The following is a 19,788-nucleotide window of genomic DNA, read 5'->3' as shown; positions in this document are numbered from 1 at the left end:
AAGCCTCAGGATCATCTACACAAAGTGATAACAAGCCAATGATCCTCCAGCTCCTCAGTCACACTTCTCCCTGGACACACTTCTGAAAACTCTCCAAACTAAACTCTGGACTTTTCTTATTTCTCCTGCACAAAGGTTTATTTTGTAAGTGATCCAACTTCCACTTCCTTTTATCCTCTCAGTGTTTTATCTTTTTTGAACTGGTCAGTTTCCCAGATGCACTGAGACGGTATCAGCTTCACTGGAGAGAGGAGAGTTGTTGTGATTGTTGTGTGTCTAACACTCAAACGTCAGCCAGTAACACAACCTTGTGGAATCTCCTCGTCTCTCCACCTGACTACAAATCTCTTTTTGTTGTTCCCGCTCAGGCAGATATTTATCACATTTCATTTCCAGCTAAGCCGTTGTATTAGCATAATTACCTAATCAATGTCTAATCTCTGAGCTAATTGTGATCCCACGGCCCATTACGCTGGCTCTGGTCTCTATGAGGAAAACCAAACCAGGGGTTACATTCCATCTGTAGAGTCGATGGAGGATTGATGCAGCGTTTAGCCGACTAATCAGGGTTAAGTGTCGAACTTCTCCCAGGGGCCTGCGACAAATAATGAGATGACATGAAGTGATTGGAGCAGAGGAAGGAAGCTGACACCTGTAGTTTCTACTGACGTTTTTTTTTTAAATATAAAAATGCCAAACGTGTAAAAAGTTGCCATTAAAAAGTGAGTTGTGCTGCATTCTAAATGTTATGCATGTTTTCCCCATTAGATGGAACTTTCACATCTCCCAGTGGAGTTAGTGGTTCAGCACCAGTCTGCAGGCGTCGTCCAATCACAGCTGGAGGATGCACGTTCCTCCTGAGACCTTAAATCCCCCTGTTAGAAGGTGATGCCGGGGAAATAGATTTTATCTCTTTCCCCCGTTCGGTATAAGCTCGTTTGACCTTTGGTGAAACGTGTGCTCGGACAAGTTTTTCTTCTTCTGTGGTGAATATTTTATGATTTGTCGACTGGTTTCCTCAAATAATTCAAACTCTCTGCTCTCATAGACAGGAAGGAAAAAAGGTTTAGAGAGAAAAAGCCCAATAAAACACTGTTATTATAATTAATATCTGGCAATAACCCTTTAGCACAATATTCTATCATAACCGTTAATAATGGGTTCGAATTCACCTGAGAGATTAGCAATGAATCGAGTTAGTTGATCTGAATTCCACTAAATTAAAGGGATTTGAAAGTGAACTCCAGCTGGAGTCTCCCTCGAGCTGGTGCCAGATATTATAAAATCAACAGGAGCCAATTTATTTTGAAACATTTGAAAAAAGCTTCCATCACAGTGACTGAGTCTGTTTGAAGATAGAGACACAGACACCCTCATGTGAAAACACAACCAGGTGAATCAACACTAATATTAGTTTTTCAAATGCAAAGTTTCAAAGTGACTCTCCGAGGAAACAACAAAGAAAGAAGGTGAAGGTAAAATGATGCAGAGATTCAAAATTCAAAGTCTATAAAACAAATAAAGCCTCTTTATTAGCACAATAGTATTAACCTGGTTATTTGAAAATGAGATATTAACTATTCTTGACAGTGAGGACATTTGTTTTTAGGTAAAAAGAAGATTCTACAAAGGTTCTCATTATCGGCAGGAGACGAAGCAGCTGCAGGCGGACGGAGCCAAGAGAAGGTGACGGAGAGAATGAACAGAAGATGAATCAGAAGACAGAAGAGGAAGAGAGAGAATCTGCTGACAACCTGCTAAGGGCTGGCATCTCCCACAGGGGGATTGTGGGTAATGTAATAAACAGGCCGAGTCCTTTAAGCTGTGGCCAGTGGGACTCAGACCTGGTTAATTCCCATTAACGTCCCATTAACTGACTCTTCGTCTCACTACACACACACAAACACACCCTCGCCGATAACATATGTGTGTGTCTGTGTGGGGGGGGGATTGTGGCTTTGCAGCTGCTTGTGGTATCTGCATTGATTGTGTGTCTGCGGTAGTGTGTCTGCCCGGGTGAAGCGTCGCTGACTCGGTGTTTGTGTCTCAGCCGCAGCTCGCAGATCGAATTCCCCCCCGAGATGAGCTCCGTGGTAAATCGTCTTTAATAAACCAGAGAATCACTTCTTTATTTATCCAACAAACAAAGAGGAGTGAAACAACCGGCTCTCGGCAGCTGGAGCCGACACGTTGGCTTTAAACTGCTCTTTCTCATCCCGTTGGTTAATCTAACTCAAAGGTCACATATTGTAGAAAGAGACATTTTCATGGATTTGCTTTTATTCTGAAGCAGATCTAGTGTTTCTACCAAAAGAACAAAGATGAATCTGCAGAGAAAGAAAACTGGACTCATCGCATTTTGAAAATTACCTACGGAATATTGGAGATAAATTCAGTTTTTTAATGAAGTCTAAATTCAAGCTGCAGCTTTGAGTTCGAAACCTGCAGGAGTGACTGGTCTTCTCTATATTTAGATGGACTTTGGTTCCTGGAAGTCAAAACTGTGTTCAAGTGAAATCATGGGACCTGGGTAATATGGGTCATTTCAGACATATCGTACATATTTAATCCATCCACTATTACTTTAAGGGATGTGGGGGGGAGGGGGGGGGGTGGAGCCAATACCCGCTGGTACAGACAAACATTAGATCCAGATAACATGAGTCCAATTTCAAGGTCTTTTGGACCATGGATGTATTCAGTAGTAGAAAATGAATATTTATCTTTGGACGATTTGACATTCGAAGGCAATTCTCTTTAACATTCAGAACCAAGAAGTTATATTATTATATAATATCTGAGCACGTTTAAGAATCAAGTTTACACAGAGAATGTCATTTTTTTTTTTGGGTCTTAAAGTCATAATGAAATAGAACAAAGTCTCCGAAATGACCTGCAGAGTTATATGCATAAATGTTTAGTGTGTTGAAGCTTGTGTGTGTGTGTGTGTCTGTGTGTGTGTGTGTGTGTGTGTGTGTGTGTGTGTGTGTGTGTGTATGTGTGTGTGTGTGTGTGTGTCTGTGTGTGTCTGTGTGTGGTCGACTCGAGCTCTGAGGGAAAATGCAACATTAGGATTTATGCCTCAACCAAGAGCAGTTCATTATCTCTGAAAAAAATTTATTACAGTGGTTTGTGTACATGCATGTGTGGAATGGCTGCATCACCCCCCCCCCCCCCCCCCGCCCGAGAACTAATCACCTCCCTCTCCTCATCCCGTCTTCCTCTCTCCACTCCTCTGTCCTTTCTGTCTCTCTCGCCCATTTTTTCCCTATTCATCTGACGACTCCCTCCATCCCTTGCACTCGTCTCCCCGGCTCTATCTATCACCGTAATAGCCTTCTCATCTGAGTCTTCCCACATCCCTCCACTCATCGTCCCTCTCCTCCTCTCGCCCATCCTTCATGGAGCTGGGTAATCCCTTCTTCCCTGACTCATTTGTCTCTTTCCTCTCTTTTCTCACCAGCTTTCTGCTTCCTTAACCCAAATGTTACTGAGTAAACCACAAAGAAAACATCAATATGGTGCAACAAGTCATTACACAAAATGTTCACTCACTCTTGCCTCTTTTCTTCCTCCTTTCTAAGCGGAACATTTGTCCTTGAGCCTCGGACACAACCAACCAATGACGCATTTGCATTTTAATGTCAGAGAGAGAAAAGCGTAGGAATAGAAAAGTCACCTCCGCTTGTAGAAATGACAGATTACACCCATGCACATAGTTTAAAATTAAATAAATCATCAGTGTTTGTGTTTACTCGCAGCAGAGACCTTTACAAAACAACCCGTGTAGCTTTAACTCCCTGTGCACAAAAACATTGGCAGCCATGAATCTCTTGAAGGCCAAACTTTTGTTATGGAAAACATTTTTTTTTGTGTGATGTCAATTATTGTTTAACATCAAAACAACAGATTGTTTGCCAGCATCAGTAAATCATAGGACTGTTGGAAAAGTGACTCATAAATGCATTTTTCTCACATTTCTGCGATTAAATCCACCTTCTGATGTGAGAGAGGCTCTGAAAACTGTAGAGAGCATGGCTGAGTGGTGTCGGGCAGAGACAAGGGAGCATTATAACTTAATAAATGTCCCAGAGTGATATGATATACAAACATAAAGCAACAGTGGGCGAATGCAAAGTACATCCTGGCTTCATTGTTTCCCAAACACTGCGTTTGAAATGTACACAATGTGTTTTTGAAAATCGACTTAAACCGTGTGGGGGCGAGAGACAGGGGATAAAAAAGTCTTTGGGGAAACTGAGGACACTGATGTTTATCTGATAAAAGGACTGAAGGGTTAAAGGTTCTGGACAACAGGGACAAATCATGAATTATTTTGTCTAATCAGAATCTTAAATTAATTTGGGGCCAACTCTTGATTTCTAGATCTTCAAGCTGTAGATTCCCTGAGGCACATACGTCATGTGTGTTCTGTGTAAACGCTACATCACACTTACTTTCACACATATTTCCCAACTAAATTAGCCGCACCTGTTTTCACAGGGAAATTACTGCGATAGTTTATGTTGCAGATTCATGAGCAGTGGGAGGTTTAGCAATTATACTTATAAAAGATGCAAAACAACATTATCTTCGTCTCCGACTTGGAGAGCACTCACAGCTTCTCGGAGTGATTGCCTGCGAGGCACAATCTAGACACACAACGCACAAAAGCTGCGAGCCGCAAGCTCTGATTATTCTCATCAAGGAGGACGGTTACTCTCTGAGTTAAAGTGAGGGGCCGGGCCACTCAACACACTTCAGCAGCTTCACAGTGGATGACATTACAGCGCAGACACATTTAAAAAGCTCCCTGCACTCGGTGTCCCTGGGAATTCATCTCCTCCCACAGGATTAAACCAGTAACCGCCTGTGCAACTTATAAAGCTTTAATAGAGTTTAATGTCAAAACATTTTCTCACAGTCACATTTCCACCTCTGCAGCACCAGGCGGCCTCATGAAGACAACAGGTACACAATCAAAATGATGTGATTACATCCCGCACAATGAGGCCTTCGGGCAGCGTTTGGCAGTCGGGGTTGTGTGTTGCAGGTTTGTTGCCACAAATACAACTATGCTGGTGTCATGTTGTGCATTTGCAACAGGATGAATAATGATGCAGGACAGAATCCCTGCTGCAGCATTGTGTTGTGTGCACCTACAGGGCCAGCAGGCGTCTGTGAGCACGGCAGAGTGAACACAATGTTCAGATCTAAACAGCAGCTGTTTGTCTTCACATTCAATAACGATGGAAAAGAGTGGAGGATGAAAGGAGTCACAACTCGGGCGACAACTCAAACAATATTTTGTAAAGACAACTTTAACACATTGATAAAAGCAGGTCGATTTTAGGGGACAACATTTGACAAGTCAAGGTTTTGACTATTTCCTCTTTCCTTCAAAACAGATCATCGAAAAAATGGAAGTAACAACAAATTGAATGTCAATAGAGCACACAGCTCCGTCAAGGCCCAACAGATTCCTTAAATTCAATAACGTTGCAAGGAATATATATATCTGTCCCCTTTATAAACCTTTTTTTGATGCAACACGCTTTTTTAAAATATCATATATACCAAACTTTCCCAGCCTGAACACGACAGTGGATGAAAGTGCCTCTAATCAGCTCAGAGCCAAGTCCCACTCACTCCAGTGTGTAATCAGCTTCTGATCTGAACCTGTTCACACTCGAGGTATTTCTGACTCAGTGACTCATGTTCAGAACCTCAGACAGCGCTGGCTCCGCCCCCAGGCAGCTGTCCAGGGTGCTGAATGAGACTCATGACATCACATGACAACACATCACAGTCTGCAGATGTAAAATCAATTTGTCTTCAGAGAGAAACGATTAACAGCAGAAGAGTCAGATGAAGAGGAGTCCATCAACTCTCAACCAATCAGGTTCTCTCTTGTCTGATGGGTTCGATGGATGGATAGATGGATAGATAGACTGATAGATAGACAGATAGATAGATAGATAGATAGATAGATAGATAGATAGAAAGATAGATAGATAGATAGACTGATAGATAGACAGATAGATAGATAGATAGATAGATAGATAGATAGATAGATAGATAGATAGATAGAAAGATAGATAGATAGATAGATAGATAGATGGATAGATAGATAGATAGATAGATAGATAGATAGATAGATAGATAGAAGAATAGATGGATAGATAGATAGATAGATAGATAGATAGATAGATAGATAGATAGATAGATAGATAGATAGATAGATAGAAGAATAGATGGATAGATAGATAGATAGATAGACAGATAGCTAGATAGATAGATAGAGAGAGAGATAGATAGAGAGATAGATAGATAGATAGATGGATAGATAAATAGATAGATAGATGATAGAAGAATAGATAGATAGAAGAATAGATGGATAGATAGATAGATAGATAGATAGAGAGATAGATAGATAGATAGAGGGATAGATAAATAGATAGATAGATGATAGAAGAATAGATAGATAGATAGATAGATAGATAGATCGATAGATAGTTGATGGATAGATGGATGGATAGAACACAAACAGGCAGGTGTAAAACAGGCCCGGTACTGGTCTTATATCACATGTGAACCAGTCTGAGCTGGTGTGGGGACTTACTTGGCACCCTGTTGATGGCTTTGAGAGGTCGCAGTACTCTCACCGTCCTGATAGCCGTGAGGTTGACGTTCTGTAGGTCCAGCGAGTATTCAACGATCCTGGAAAACACAACATACAGGAGAACTTGTTAACAGCAGGAACACTTCCACGGCTCTACTTCCACAACCCGTGTGTCTCCACGGAGCTAAACTCATCTGAAGTTCCAAGTTGTTTTAATGAAATCCTCCCTCCATGTTTGTTCCTATTAAAAGGCCTGAACAGAAGCGCCCATGTTTCCACAGAGTCGGGATCCTGCTGCACGGAGCCTGATATGAATTAATGAGGTGGAATTTGTCGATCTAATAAACTGAGACATGCACAGAAACCCGGGTCAGAGGAAGAACTTCGCCAAATCAGCTTGAGCTATGTTTCCATGAGCAGTGAAGTGTCTGATTGGGCGAACCTGCTGCGGGATGACACAACCATCGATTAGTTAGGAGAAGAGCATGAATATTTATGTGTGTGGGTGTTATCGCTTCACGTGGCAAAGTTACAGCCTGCTGCACTGGCACGGAAAAAAAAGAAAAAATAGAGAGATAGAGGCGTTTCATCATTTTGACACAGACGGAGGAAGATGTTAAAGTACGAGTGAATAAGCTCAGTGGGCTTCCTGCATCCCTGAAAACTGGATACACCTCTTAGTGCATTAAAGTGCATCCTGTCAGAGAGAGAGAGAGAGAGAGAGAGAGAGAGAGAGAGAGGCGTGAGATTAAACCTGCAAAAACTGTGAGATGAAAGTGGAGCTTTGTGAAGCAGCCGCCACTGGAGGTGGAGAGGATAAACAGACCGCAGTGGAAACAGAGGGAAACCAGTATTTTTCTAGTTGACTGAATTTATTGCAATGAAAATATAGTCCGACCTGAAAGAGAGAGGGAGTGAAAGTAGCAAAGAAGGGACAGGATGGGTGGGAAAGACAAAGAGAGGAGGAGACAGACAGAGGGACGACAAGAGGGAGTGGGAGATGAAGAGGAGGGGGTGGGGTTCGGGAGCCGATGCGAGGAAAGCGGCGAGAGATGATTAAGTGTAATAAAACGACGGCAATAAGATGGGATTGAGTGAGCGAGAGAGAGACGGAGGGTTTTATCAAGTGCAGGAGATAATTACAGAGTTAGGAACAGAGAGACGGCGGCAGAGGCCTGATGTGTGTACACCTGGCTGAGCGGGGGCACACTGCTCTCAGGCGAAGGTTAGAGAGCTGTCAAGTGGGAAAGTTTCTGGTATTTCACACAAGTCTTCTACAACGAGATGTTCTAACGCTCCATCATCATAATAAGCTTATTTCAGGGCGAGGTCAAAAAGCCTTCCAGGTGTTTTAAAAAGACCGGGCCAATTATTCACTCGCAACCTTTCGACCTTTACTTCAGGGAATAAAATCTATAGAATATTATCTGACAGGAAAATTACAGTGAGATAAACGGAAATATATAAATTCCCTCTGTTTCCTGGTGCTGCTGTCGGAGTTTCACAGTTTTGAAAAGGTAGAGAGCAAAATGTCAAAGTTGGAGAAGCTGGGGAACTTAAAAACTGATGGAATCCAAGAGGAAACAAGAGGCAAGAAAATCAGGAGGAGAATGACGGTGTCCTTTCGTCCTGAGAAACGATAGAACATGGGTTTGGGATTCAAATAGATGGCCGGAGACAACAATAACGTGCTTCTTCTACAGCTTCAGCCTGAGACCTGATTTTCTCTGGTGCAGAATTTGCAAAAATAGACGTCCCACTCACCCCAAATATGTTTGTGTGGTTTCACAAAACACAGAACGACCATCAAGACGGAGCTGTTCAGGTTTCATCAGACCACAGCAGGTCCACGGTAGAAACTCTGAGTCAAACTCAAAATCCAATTTAAATGAATCATCGTGTCTATTCAATGAATTAGAAGAGAAACACATGACACATTCTTCTGTAGCACAGGCCAAAGACATGGAGATTAGGTTTAGGTTAATTGGTTAATTAGGTTTATCAACCACAGGGTGACTGCATGTTGGCGACTGTTTGGTGATCTGTCCACTGTCACCCAGGATTGGCTCCAGCTCACAACACAAATGCAAGATACTGTATTGTATCCCCTCTTATATCATCTTAACTCATTCTCTGCTCCCTGGGTAGAGCACCACCTGTCACATCAGATCACCCACGTCTGAGGTCACCAACAGATGCTTCTGTATTCTGGTTACTCTGTGATCTCCGACCTCACTGTTCACGGTCTGCGTGGTGAACTGGAGAGGTTTCATCTGATTGGTCGCAGAGCTGCAGAACTGAGGCTCTGTGTGGCTCGTGTCTTTTGCGAGGATCAGTGAAACACCGGCCACGGGAGAGATTCATATTTCATGGCTCACTAAGTCATGTCCACGCCTTGAGGCTGATTTAAAGCATGTGCGGCGGTCTGGCCACCGGACTAATGGCAGGTTGCTGGACTGTGAACAATAAAGAAAACTGTTCTCGGGAGTTTCACCTTTGACTTGACAGAGAAACACACGGAGAAGCTACAGGTTTCAACTTTGACTCTTTGTTCTGGCCACGTTTGCCGAGCTGGAGCATGAGGGAGAACTCTGGGAACAACCCCCCCCCCCCCCCCCCCCCCCCCGCAACACTGCAATTATATTAACCTGAATCCTGGAGGAGGTTTCAAAAGATCAAAGATCCTTTTCTTAACCATCCTGGAAACACAGTGAGAAACAACTTTAACCCTGAAGTGAACGTAAACTGATCAGGAATCAACATGTTTCTGTTTTTACTTTCCTGGTAACATCTCCAAATGTTTGTCGTTACTTGGTATAATATAATCATCATTGATTGTGTAGAGGAAATAGGTTGTTGTGTTTATTTCTCCTTGATTTGAAGAACTACAATTCACACAAGACTCTAAAAAGAATAATTAAGTGAAACTGAACAAGAGAGTTTCTCTCAGTGTTTGTGCTGAAATCTTCGAGCCCCGAAGCACAAACACACAAAGACACAAACACACAAAGACAAAGACACACAAAGACAAAGACAAACACAAAGATGTACGAGGATCCTTGTTTATAATGAGACTAGATGAGACAGCTGGATGTTTGCTGCCTGATGATGTTTCTGTTGCATTTCTAAGTTTTCTCCATTAGTTGAGTCAGTAAAAGGTCAGTAAACAAAGGAAGCTCCACTCCTCTCACATTTTAGAATTCAATGAATATCTCAACCCCGGCAACCATCAATTATCTTATAATCATTACATGGTTGTAAAGAACATCAAGTTAAATTAATTTAGATTAAAATAATAATAATAATGGAGCAATTAAGATTCAATTTGGAAATCCAGAAAAGTGTAACTTCTTCATGCCAAGACAAAAAACACTAAAGGTTCAGGTTGTGATGTTCACGCTTTGCTGGTCAGAGCAGAAATGAGTGTGTGTGTGTGTGTGTGTGTGTGTGTGTGTGTGTGTGTGTATGTGTGTGTGTGTGTGTAGGATAGGGGGGGGGGTCATAATGGCGATCTGTCATTTTCGGCAATTTTTTGCTCCAATTGTAGACATGACGGCTCATTTGTTGAAACAGTCACACAACATTACACAAATCACACACAATAAGCAAATAGGCATTGACTCTGATACACTCTCATTTTTCACACAATGTACAGACAGATAACCTGAGTTTCACACACACACACACACACACACACACACACAGACACACACACACACACAGATTGCTCGGAGCACACTCCGGGCTCTCACAAAGCTGTGTCGGATCAGCAGGGGCGACACACAACTAAAGCACATGTGCCCTCCTGAAGAGTGTTACACAAACTTCGACCCCACACACAGACACACACACACGCAGGCTGTCACTCTCAGACACGCAAGTCAGACTAAATGTAGTGTGTGTCTGTGTTTGAGTTACGACTTCTCTCCAGCTCAACAGCTTCATGAATATTTCAGAGGAGGCGCTGGGTTGTATTTGTTCCTCCCAGGTGGAGATAGACGGGCGGGTGGGGGTTCTTTAACCGGCTCCACAGCCTCGTGTTTCTCTTTCCAGAGACCTGAGAGTTCTGTCACGTGACAGCATGGTGAGGAACTCTCTCAGGAGCCATCATAGTGTTGTGTTTCTCCAGAGCTGCCCAGCTGGGTGAAGGACAAACCTCAGAGGTAAATTAAGGTAAGAAGATGGGATGAAGGTTTGTGTTGATGGTTTTTAAAGATATTAGCAATCCATTTATTTGCTTCCTGTAAAATACGCAAGCTTATATTTGTAACTATAAGCTCAGCCTTATATTGGTGGATGATGTTTTTCATTTTTAAACCAAACCACTGTCAGAAGAAGAAGATTCTGAAAACATGTGCAGCTCTTCTCTCAGCTCTCGAGGTTGAATCACACGATAAAGCTGCTTTGTTGTTTATCTGCTGAGACGATGGAGCCACTTACACATTTCACAGTCCGCCAGCATTAAGAGCTAAAGTCCAAGTGCTCCAACACATTTTCTCGACATCTAATAGCAGAACGCTGGAGGATACTGTGGGTTGACGGCTCTGGAGAGTGCAATAATGCCTCCAAACAGATATTGTACATATAGGCTGTATATTGGTCTATAACAGGAATAAATAAACTAATCTGACGATGACCAGAAATCACTTAATGTCAGATTTTCTGCCACCGGGTTCCAAAGAAACTCCTCCTGGAGGAGACAACATCAATTATTGAATCAGATGAATGGAGGCATTAGATCCTCTGTCCCAGAAGTGGTTTGCAAGTCAGAGAAGACACACGCACACACATGCACACAGATACAAAAGCATTCAACACACACACACACACACATTCATTACCACAACTCTGATTCACTCTTTCCCTCCCACTACTCTCTCTGTTTATCCTTCACAGCAACTTTTCCACCCGACACACTCTCTCCTCCTTTCCTATCACTTAAAACACAGCTCCACTCTTTTCCTTTCACAGCGTCAACGTCTGCTTTGCTCACCCATTTGGTTGTGTGCTTCTAGTGTGTGTGTGTGTGTGTATGTGTGTTATCATCTATTTTCACAGTGCTACAGTGTGTTGTGTGGTGTTAGAGCTTTAATGAGCAACTGTTACACCTCCAACTGAGTACAGACGCTCTTACGCATGTCAGCGAGGCTGAATGTGTGTGTATGTGTGTGTGTGTGTGTGTGTGTGTGTGTGTGTGTGTGTGTTATGAGTAAACAGTCAAAAATGAGAGCCAGCTGTCGACTGACTCGTCTTTTATCTAACTCCCTCTCACATACACGTCATGTTAAAGCACATTGTTCAGTAACTTATTAATTTAATATTCCTGAACTATAAGTTATCAACTTATAGTTTATAAACTGTTAAAGTCTCCAACAGGTCCAGCTTTGTTGGAATATTGTCCTTGTGTCTTATTGTCATCTTGTTGAACTATTGAACTAAACTACTGCCTCACAAAAAACAAACAAAGGAATCATTGATTTCAAAAACTGCTTATTGACGTTTTCAACAGGACGCTGCATCTACGCAGAGAGAAGCAGGTTTTTCTAAATGATTTGTTTAAAACCAGAGGCCTGACAATCCGATGCAAATTCCTTTATCTAGTAAAACAACAAGTCACCTGTGTTATATCTGTCGCCACCCTGCTGCCATAACTGGACATCCTATTGATTTTGAAGGTGGGACATTGGGACGCTGCCAACAAAAGAACGAGCCACAGAAGGTCAACACCAGAGAAAACAAAGAGAACTCCAGCTACAGCTCAATACCACAGGCCGACTCTGCACCAGTGACTGTCCCACTGGACACACTCTGTCATTTCACAGGGAACAGCAACACAGACTATCTCCAGAGAAACACAAGCTTTGTTCTTCTGGTTTTTCTTTCTTTTGTTTGTATCTGTAAATTATGGGTTTATAAAAAATAAAAAGATATAAATGTAAGTTTGTATTTATTTACATCAACTTTAAGAATAATTGAAGCTTCTGTTTTAAAAGAAATTGATTGTTACACCAATTGTTCTTTTCATCTAGTAAAGTTTCAAAGTCATCATATATGCAGACGACAGAGAAGAAGAAGAAGAAGAAGAAGAAGAAGAAGAAGAAGAAGAAGAAGAAGAAGAAGAGGAGGAAAATGGTCATTCACGATAAAATGTGTTGCAATGTACAGTCGGTAAACAAATGGAAATGTTGTGGTTGTTTTCTAGCTCCATTCAGGAACAGGACCAGTTTTAAAAAACTATGAGAAAAAAAAAAGCACAGACAGATTATTTAAATATAGATCTGCCAACGCAGATTGGGATCAATTATGTTCCCCCATCTGCTCTCTTCACCGAGCAATATAAGGTTTGGCAGCTCTGAACATGGGGAGGGGGGGAAAGATGAGCTTCATATTAAAAGCAATGTTGGATTTCGCAGGACTGATCACTTACATACGAACATATTAATATAACATAAAAACACAGCATATAGAAACAGATGGCTAACATGTAAACAATAAATAAATATAGATTCACTAACATAATACTGTGAATCTCTAACTCTAAATCATATAAAGACCAACTAAACCTTTTTACATTATTCTGATTGTTTTATGTTGTTATATTTAAATATTCATAGATTACAAAAAAAGTTATCTTAGTCTTTAAGTTAATCGTGTCATGTGGTACAGTTCCTACTTCAGCAGACCTCGTTGACTCACTGTCCTCTGATTGGTTGGTCAGGACTCGAGGGGCAGATCAACAGTTGTCACTGTGAGTTGTCTGAAGACGTTTCCAGAGCTAATAAATCCTCTGGCTCCTCAAACCGTGTGGTAGCTTCCAGCAGCCACGTTCTGCCCTCAGCCTCTGACTGAGGGTTTGAAAACGAGGCTGATTGATGCCCACCAAGCAGGGGGGGGGGCAATGAATTCAAACAGCTTCCAGCTCGACACACTGTTCGAAAGGCCATTAAGAAATGTCAGTTAAGGAGAAAAGTGTGGAAGTGAAAACCACACGAGTGAAAGGCAAAACACCCCCCCCCCCCCCACCCCCCACAAGGTTGAGCTGACACAGGGGTGGTGGTGTTTGATTTCTCCTGTGCAGCATGGATGCACCAACGGCTGGTTTACGAGGGAAAGTGACCAGAAGGAAACACTCACACTGGACCTGGACAGACAAGTCCATCTCTCAAGTCTGCAAATCAGAATCACCTCAGATGTGTTTGCAGAGAAACTACTGGAACCATTGCACAGACAGATAGAGGGAGGAAATGCTCCGTGGAACAAGGGATCATTTGTCCCAGTGAGGATTCTCTCAACAGATGAACTACTTAGCTTTGCCCATCACGAGCCAATCATGCAACCAGTATCTATGACTGTAATGACAGAGGAACTGTAGTGAGCAATTAGCTGCCCAGTGAAGAGTGTGAGCAGCTGCAGAGGCACAATGTGCAGGAGCAACAATTGGCTAAGTGAGCAACAGGAGTCCTGACTGTCATTCATATCTTAGTTTTGATAATTCATAACAATCCGAGCAGCAAATGTGCAGATTTATGAGCTGAGACTAATACGCGTTGATGTCCTCTGCTGTAGTGCAGGTTCATTGTTCATGCTGTCTCTCTGTGTGGCAGCACACACCTCCTGAAGACACACACATTTAAACTGTAAAGCTTCCACACACACACGCACAACAAGTATCATAAAGGATCACAGAGTCCGATTCTGCTCTCAGTGGCACAAACCAGAATACGGACTGAAACTTCAAAGATTGACCTGAATCTGTTTAGTTTTTTTAAAATTTAGGATTTCCAGTTAACAGCGAGCCAGAGAACTGGTTCCCACATTGTTCCCACTGAGGTGAAACCCAGCAGATTATTTGCTGGTTCCAGTGCAGTTTCACATCCCAATAAATATTTCCACAAGCAAACCCTCAATCTCCACATGCAGGCAAACGACTTAAGGCCTAACAATGAGTGATGGCAGGTGCCAACACAAAACGATCCCATCACTATAAAGCCCTCTTTTGCTTCATATGCTTTATTTCTCTCTCTCTCTACCCCCCCCCCCCCCCCCCGCCTCCGCCCCCGCAGGCAGTGGCGCAGCGCTGCAACAAATTAAGATCAGTGTCACTCAGTGGAAGTATTGTTATTACTGCAGCCACACGCTAAGAGCAGCTGAATATATAATCACCGAACAAAGGGAATCATAATGTGGACGGACAGATATCCTCTGGCTCCACTGTGCATGCCTCAGCCCTAACACACCTCAGAGGAGAGATTCATTTGTGACTGATTCCTCTTTGCACCTGAGGAACTCATTCTCTAGTTTGATTCCTCAGTGCGCTGGTTTCATGAAGGTGAGTTGTTTACACGGCCGGACCCTGGAAAACCTGCCTTGACCTACGAGAGGCTGCGGCTCGGGGGGTAGAGCGGGTCGTTATCTAATTGGAAGATCGGAGGCTCTCGGGTAAGAAACCGGTGGGTGAGCCGTCACTGTTTGAAAGTATGAGTGCTAAAAAAAAGTGCTATATATAGAAGTGCTGTCTGACTGCGTGTGTGAACGAGACTCTCTGTGCTTTCAGTGGTCATTAAAGCTAGAGTCCATTAACCAATGAGGAGAGGAGGAGGTGGGAAACCACAGCAGCTGCTCCGAGGGCTGATCTCAAATAAAACATATTCTCAGGTCTTAAAGACACACTGAGGAGTGAAGCTTTTGGTGAGTGACCATTGTGTCAGTTCATTATTTACCTTGTTAGTACATGTTGTATTGCAATATTATTTACTCATACTGGAAGCAGGGGATCAATTATAACTTTAAAAGCAACAAAGGGCTAAACATTGGATAAATCTGATTTGAATTCCGTTTTTGATGAATTCCTTTTGAATTAGTATTATCACAATATCAGATGATTGACATGTTTCACTGGGTGTGGGCGGACATGGGCAACAGTACCTGATCGGGGCTACTCCAACATCGGCCCTCAGACTTGTTCAGAACACACAGTGACAGTGAGCAACACGGAGGAACATCAGCTGACCCAGCGACCAATGAAAATCAACCTCAACTTCCAGCTGCCTCAACAACCCCCGAACCAAAGAGATGAGAGTGTCACAACTTACAAGGGTAAAATATGTGAGACTCCCAGTCGTCCCAGAGTTTTGTTTACCAGAATTAAGAATAACAGACAAATAGGGAGGCAGCAGGGGGGGTGGGGTGGTGGGGAGCCTGAGGGAGAAGTTACTCAAAACATTTGGTTTCAACCCTGAACACCTTCCAGCTCCACACCAGTTCCCCACACACAAACACACACACACAGCTCAGCAGAGCCCGTGTGGAGCTCCTGCTGCTGCTGATCCCTCTCCTGCAGCTCACCCACTGCTTGTTTTTGCAGCACACTACTTCCCAGGGGTGCAACATTTTAATCACGCCCCCTTGCCGATGCTACACACGCCGCATGTGGTGGATGTAAGACCGGGGAGCAATTGGCGGTGGTGGCGGCTTCTCTCTGCACTGAGCGTTGAGGTTTTGGCGCGTGGAGTCGACAGATCTCCGTGGCTAATGCCGAAAAGGATGATGACTGAGGGAAAGCCGAGGAGAAGGCCGGGGAAGACCGATGAGCCCGAAGCTGTCGGATCAGACGGGAACAAAGGACCAAATAAAACATCACCAGAAAGCAAGAGGATGGAGGGGGGAGCTGCTACAGCCTGGGGGCTGGAACAGCTCACTGGTGGCTGTGGAAATGTATGGAAAATCTAAGGAAACCAGGGCGGTAAAAAGTGAATGAAGAATGTTCACAGTCCCCCAAGGGAAACATAAGAAGGGGGGGGGGGGAGGGGGGTGGAGAGAGGAAACGAAAAGGCAGAGGAAGCAAAATGTGCAAGTCAAGTTAAAAATGGGGATGAAGGGGCAATGGAGAAAAAACATTAGTCATTGATCTAACGCAGAATATATACATTTTTTCTTTTGATGCAACGTTTAAACAATTATTTGAATCTTGATTGAAAAGTGAAGATGTTGATTTGAGGTTCTCATCAGGGATTCACTCAGAGGACGCGGGGGGGGGGGGGGGGGGGACAGAGAGACGAAGCACCTGAACGTCTGAACCAAGGTTTATGTTTTTGTAAAGATTGATCCAGTTAGATATGGTGTCAGACAGGAGTATGAAGCAATTAGTCAACAGCTAATTGGTTTATTTAAATGATGAGTGGCTAATGATGATTACACGTGTGTTTGATCATGCTGCTTGTCATTATTCCTCCATGTTTGTCACGTGCACAGAATCTCACAGTCAACTACGATGTGTGGAATCTTAAGATGTAGGGAAATACAAAAAGAAAAATCCTGAGCCAACAGAAAACACAGATGTGAGAACGCAGCATCAGCAGGGGGCGTCATCCTCTATGAAGGGGATCTGTTTACTGAGGGGGGAGGGGGGCTACTCTACAAATGATAGGATGCAACTCAACTGTTTTCATTCATCAAATCATGTTAATTACTTGAATTTGTTTGAGCCTAAAGAGAAAATGTGTTGCAGCAGCTTCGGAGATAAGCCTGTTTTCACTCACCGAACTTGTGTTCTGTTTCTCTCTAGTAAAACCAGCAGTTAAGCTGAATGCCTCCCAGTATCAGCCTTCAGAGAAAGCAGAGCTCTCGTGTTATTCCTGAAACCAGTCGAGTGAAGGACGGATAAAAGACTGAGGAGTCATTGAGGTTGAGAATCTTCAGGTTTAACTCAGAATAAGGAGGTAGGAGCTTCAAGGTAATGATCAACGTTTACCTGTCAGCTGGTGAGATGTTTGAGGGCATTAAAAATCAATGGTGGTATTTTCTAGTCTTAATGACCCCTCAAATCTGTCACTGGTCTATCGCTCATCCCATTGACTCACTGACAGCAGCCATCATGGGAAAATGGCCCAAGGACCCTTTGACAGGCAGACCGGCGGATACGGGAATTGAACGACCGACTTTCCAGTGGCTTTTTTAGTCCAGTTTGGGGGAGCATGGGGGGTGGAGCCTACACCTGTCTCCTGCACCCATTGGATGACACTATTTAACCTGCCAACATGCAACCGATGCAAAACTCGGGCTATACGGATATCTCAGGATGAAGAGAGGAGGCATACACGTAGAGAACATGGTCAAAGACGTCAACCTGGAAAGACGAGTAGATTCCAGAGCTTTGGTGATAAAAGGCCGAAGCCAGTGCGGATGTGCTGTAAACAAAAACATGTGACGTCCACAGCCGGATTTATACATCACACTTGAAAATACATATCCTCTGAATTATTTAGATTTGGTACCAAACCCTTGACAGAAACCCTTCCACTGTTCACAATCCGACAGACAAAAGGGAACATGAAGGGAACGGGGGGGGGGGGGGGGGGTCCTCACCCTGCCATGACGATGAAGAAATCCAGGCGGTTCCACGTGTCCCCGAGGTAAGAGCGGCGGCCGAAGATCCCCAGGGCCACCATCTTTATAACCATCTCCATCGCGAAGAAGACGTAGATGAATGCATCGAAGGCCTGAGAGAGGGACACAGAGGGACACAGACGGACATAGAGGGACACAGAGGGACACAGAGGGACACAGACGGACATAGAGGGACACAGAGGGACATAGACAGACACAGAGGGACACAGAGGGACACAGACGGACACAGAGGGACATAGAGGGACACAGAGGGACACAGAGGGCACAGAGGGACATAGAGGGACACAGAGGGACATAGAGGGACATAAAGGGACACAGAGGGACACAGAGGGCACAGAGGGACATAGAGGGACACAGAGGGACATAGAGGGACACAGAGGGACACAGAGGGACATAGAGGGACACAGAGGGACACAGACGGACACAGAGGGACATAAAGGGACATAGAGGGACACAGAGGGACATAGAGGGACACAGAGGGACACAGACGGACACAGAGGGACATAAAGGGACATAGAGGGACACAGAGGGACATAGAGGGACATAGAGGGACACAGAGGGACACAGAGGGACACAGAGGGGCAGAGAATGTCAGATTCTGGTTAGATACAACAAGACGGTTGGAAAGACTGAAATGTGTCCTTTCAGGTTTTTATCTAATATAATGTTATAATTCCATTATTACTGCAGCCAAATGGTTTAGATTTATAATTTTTTTTTATCATAAACAAGAATCTATGCCAAAACAACTCAACAGATTACCAGGAAACTTGAAAGGATTCTATGTGGTTCAGGGAAGAAGACATTTTGGTGCAGATCTGGATCAGGGGGTAAATCCATTTTTCTTGATTTCTCAAACGAAATAATGAATGGATCTTAAAGAACCTACAGGGAACTTTTCTTTTTCGTAGATTTTGGCGTCTCTGGGGACAAAGGCAGTCGAGTTTCCACCGTCCTCTGTCATTAAAACCTCAGACTGGCCAACATATCTATGATACACTGCTGGAAGTGGTTTTGTCTGACCTCGCTGGTGGTCCGACCCGCCCACAGAACGGTTTATAGAAAAAGGCAATTTCCTCCTCAATTACCTTTTGTGTTTAATTGTAAAGAGGCAGCGATTTAAAAAAGAGACAGTTTCATAACCAGTTAAAAACTCTTTGTAGTGGTTTTAATCAGCGTGTGCAGGTTGGTGCAGATCAGGACTTTGATGGAGGAACGTGTTCTCTTGGTGCACTTCTCGTTTTAAAAAGTGGATTATTGATTTACTTGAGACATCTTGAAATGAATGGGTTAATGACGAATGGAAGGAAGTGTTGCGTCTGCTCGACTCATCTTTATGAGCCTTTAATGGGTCTTTAGTGCTACAGCCGAGATGTGCAGGCTTCATGTCAGGGTGGATTCAGCAACGTCCCAGTGACTGAATCCAAGTGACTGGTCCTCCTCCCAGTGGTTCTACACTTTACGCTTTCCTACCCATGACGTCTGAAAAGCCTACAGCACTGAAAACTCTTCTTTGTGTTTATTTATCAAAGTTGTGAGACCTTTAGTGAACTTTCTGCAGTTTCATAGCAGAGTTCTGGAAAGTCCACTTCAGGCAGACACCAGATTTTAATTTTTCACAGACTCTACCTACAAATAGATTTCTTGATTTTGTCTTGGACCTTTGTGTCAACTTATTTCTGTTGCATTAACTTTTTATGTTTTGAAACTTTCACCTTGTTTTCCTTGTGTTGTTTTTTTCGATATTTGATGTGTCTTTT

At 43.4% G+C, this 19,788-nt stretch overlaps 1 protein-coding gene across 1 annotated transcript in view; it reads right to left on the bottom strand.

Moving 5' to 3' along the window:
• The window catches only part of LOC133953979 (voltage-dependent T-type calcium channel subunit alpha-1I-like), a 113,852-nt gene that overhangs the window by 71,214 nt on the left and 22,850 nt on the right, over positions 1 to 19,788 (bottom strand). Inside the window, exons 3-4 of the mRNA XM_062388199.1 lie at positions 17,987 to 18,120; positions 6,623 to 6,720 (exon numbers count right to left, since the gene is read on the bottom strand). Of these exons, the coding sequence (XP_062244183.1) occupies positions 6,623 to 6,720; positions 17,987 to 18,120 (232 nt within the window). The remainder of the gene's footprint in view (positions 1 to 6,622; positions 6,721 to 17,986; positions 18,121 to 19,788) is intronic.

Source organism: Platichthys flesus, chromosome 5, assembly GCF_949316205.1.
Source record: "Platichthys flesus chromosome 5, fPlaFle2.1, whole genome shotgun sequence".
Classification (NCBI taxonomy): Eukaryota; Metazoa; Chordata; class Actinopteri; order Pleuronectiformes; family Pleuronectidae; genus Platichthys; species Platichthys flesus.
This window is presented reverse-complemented; position numbering and strand designations above follow the sequence as displayed.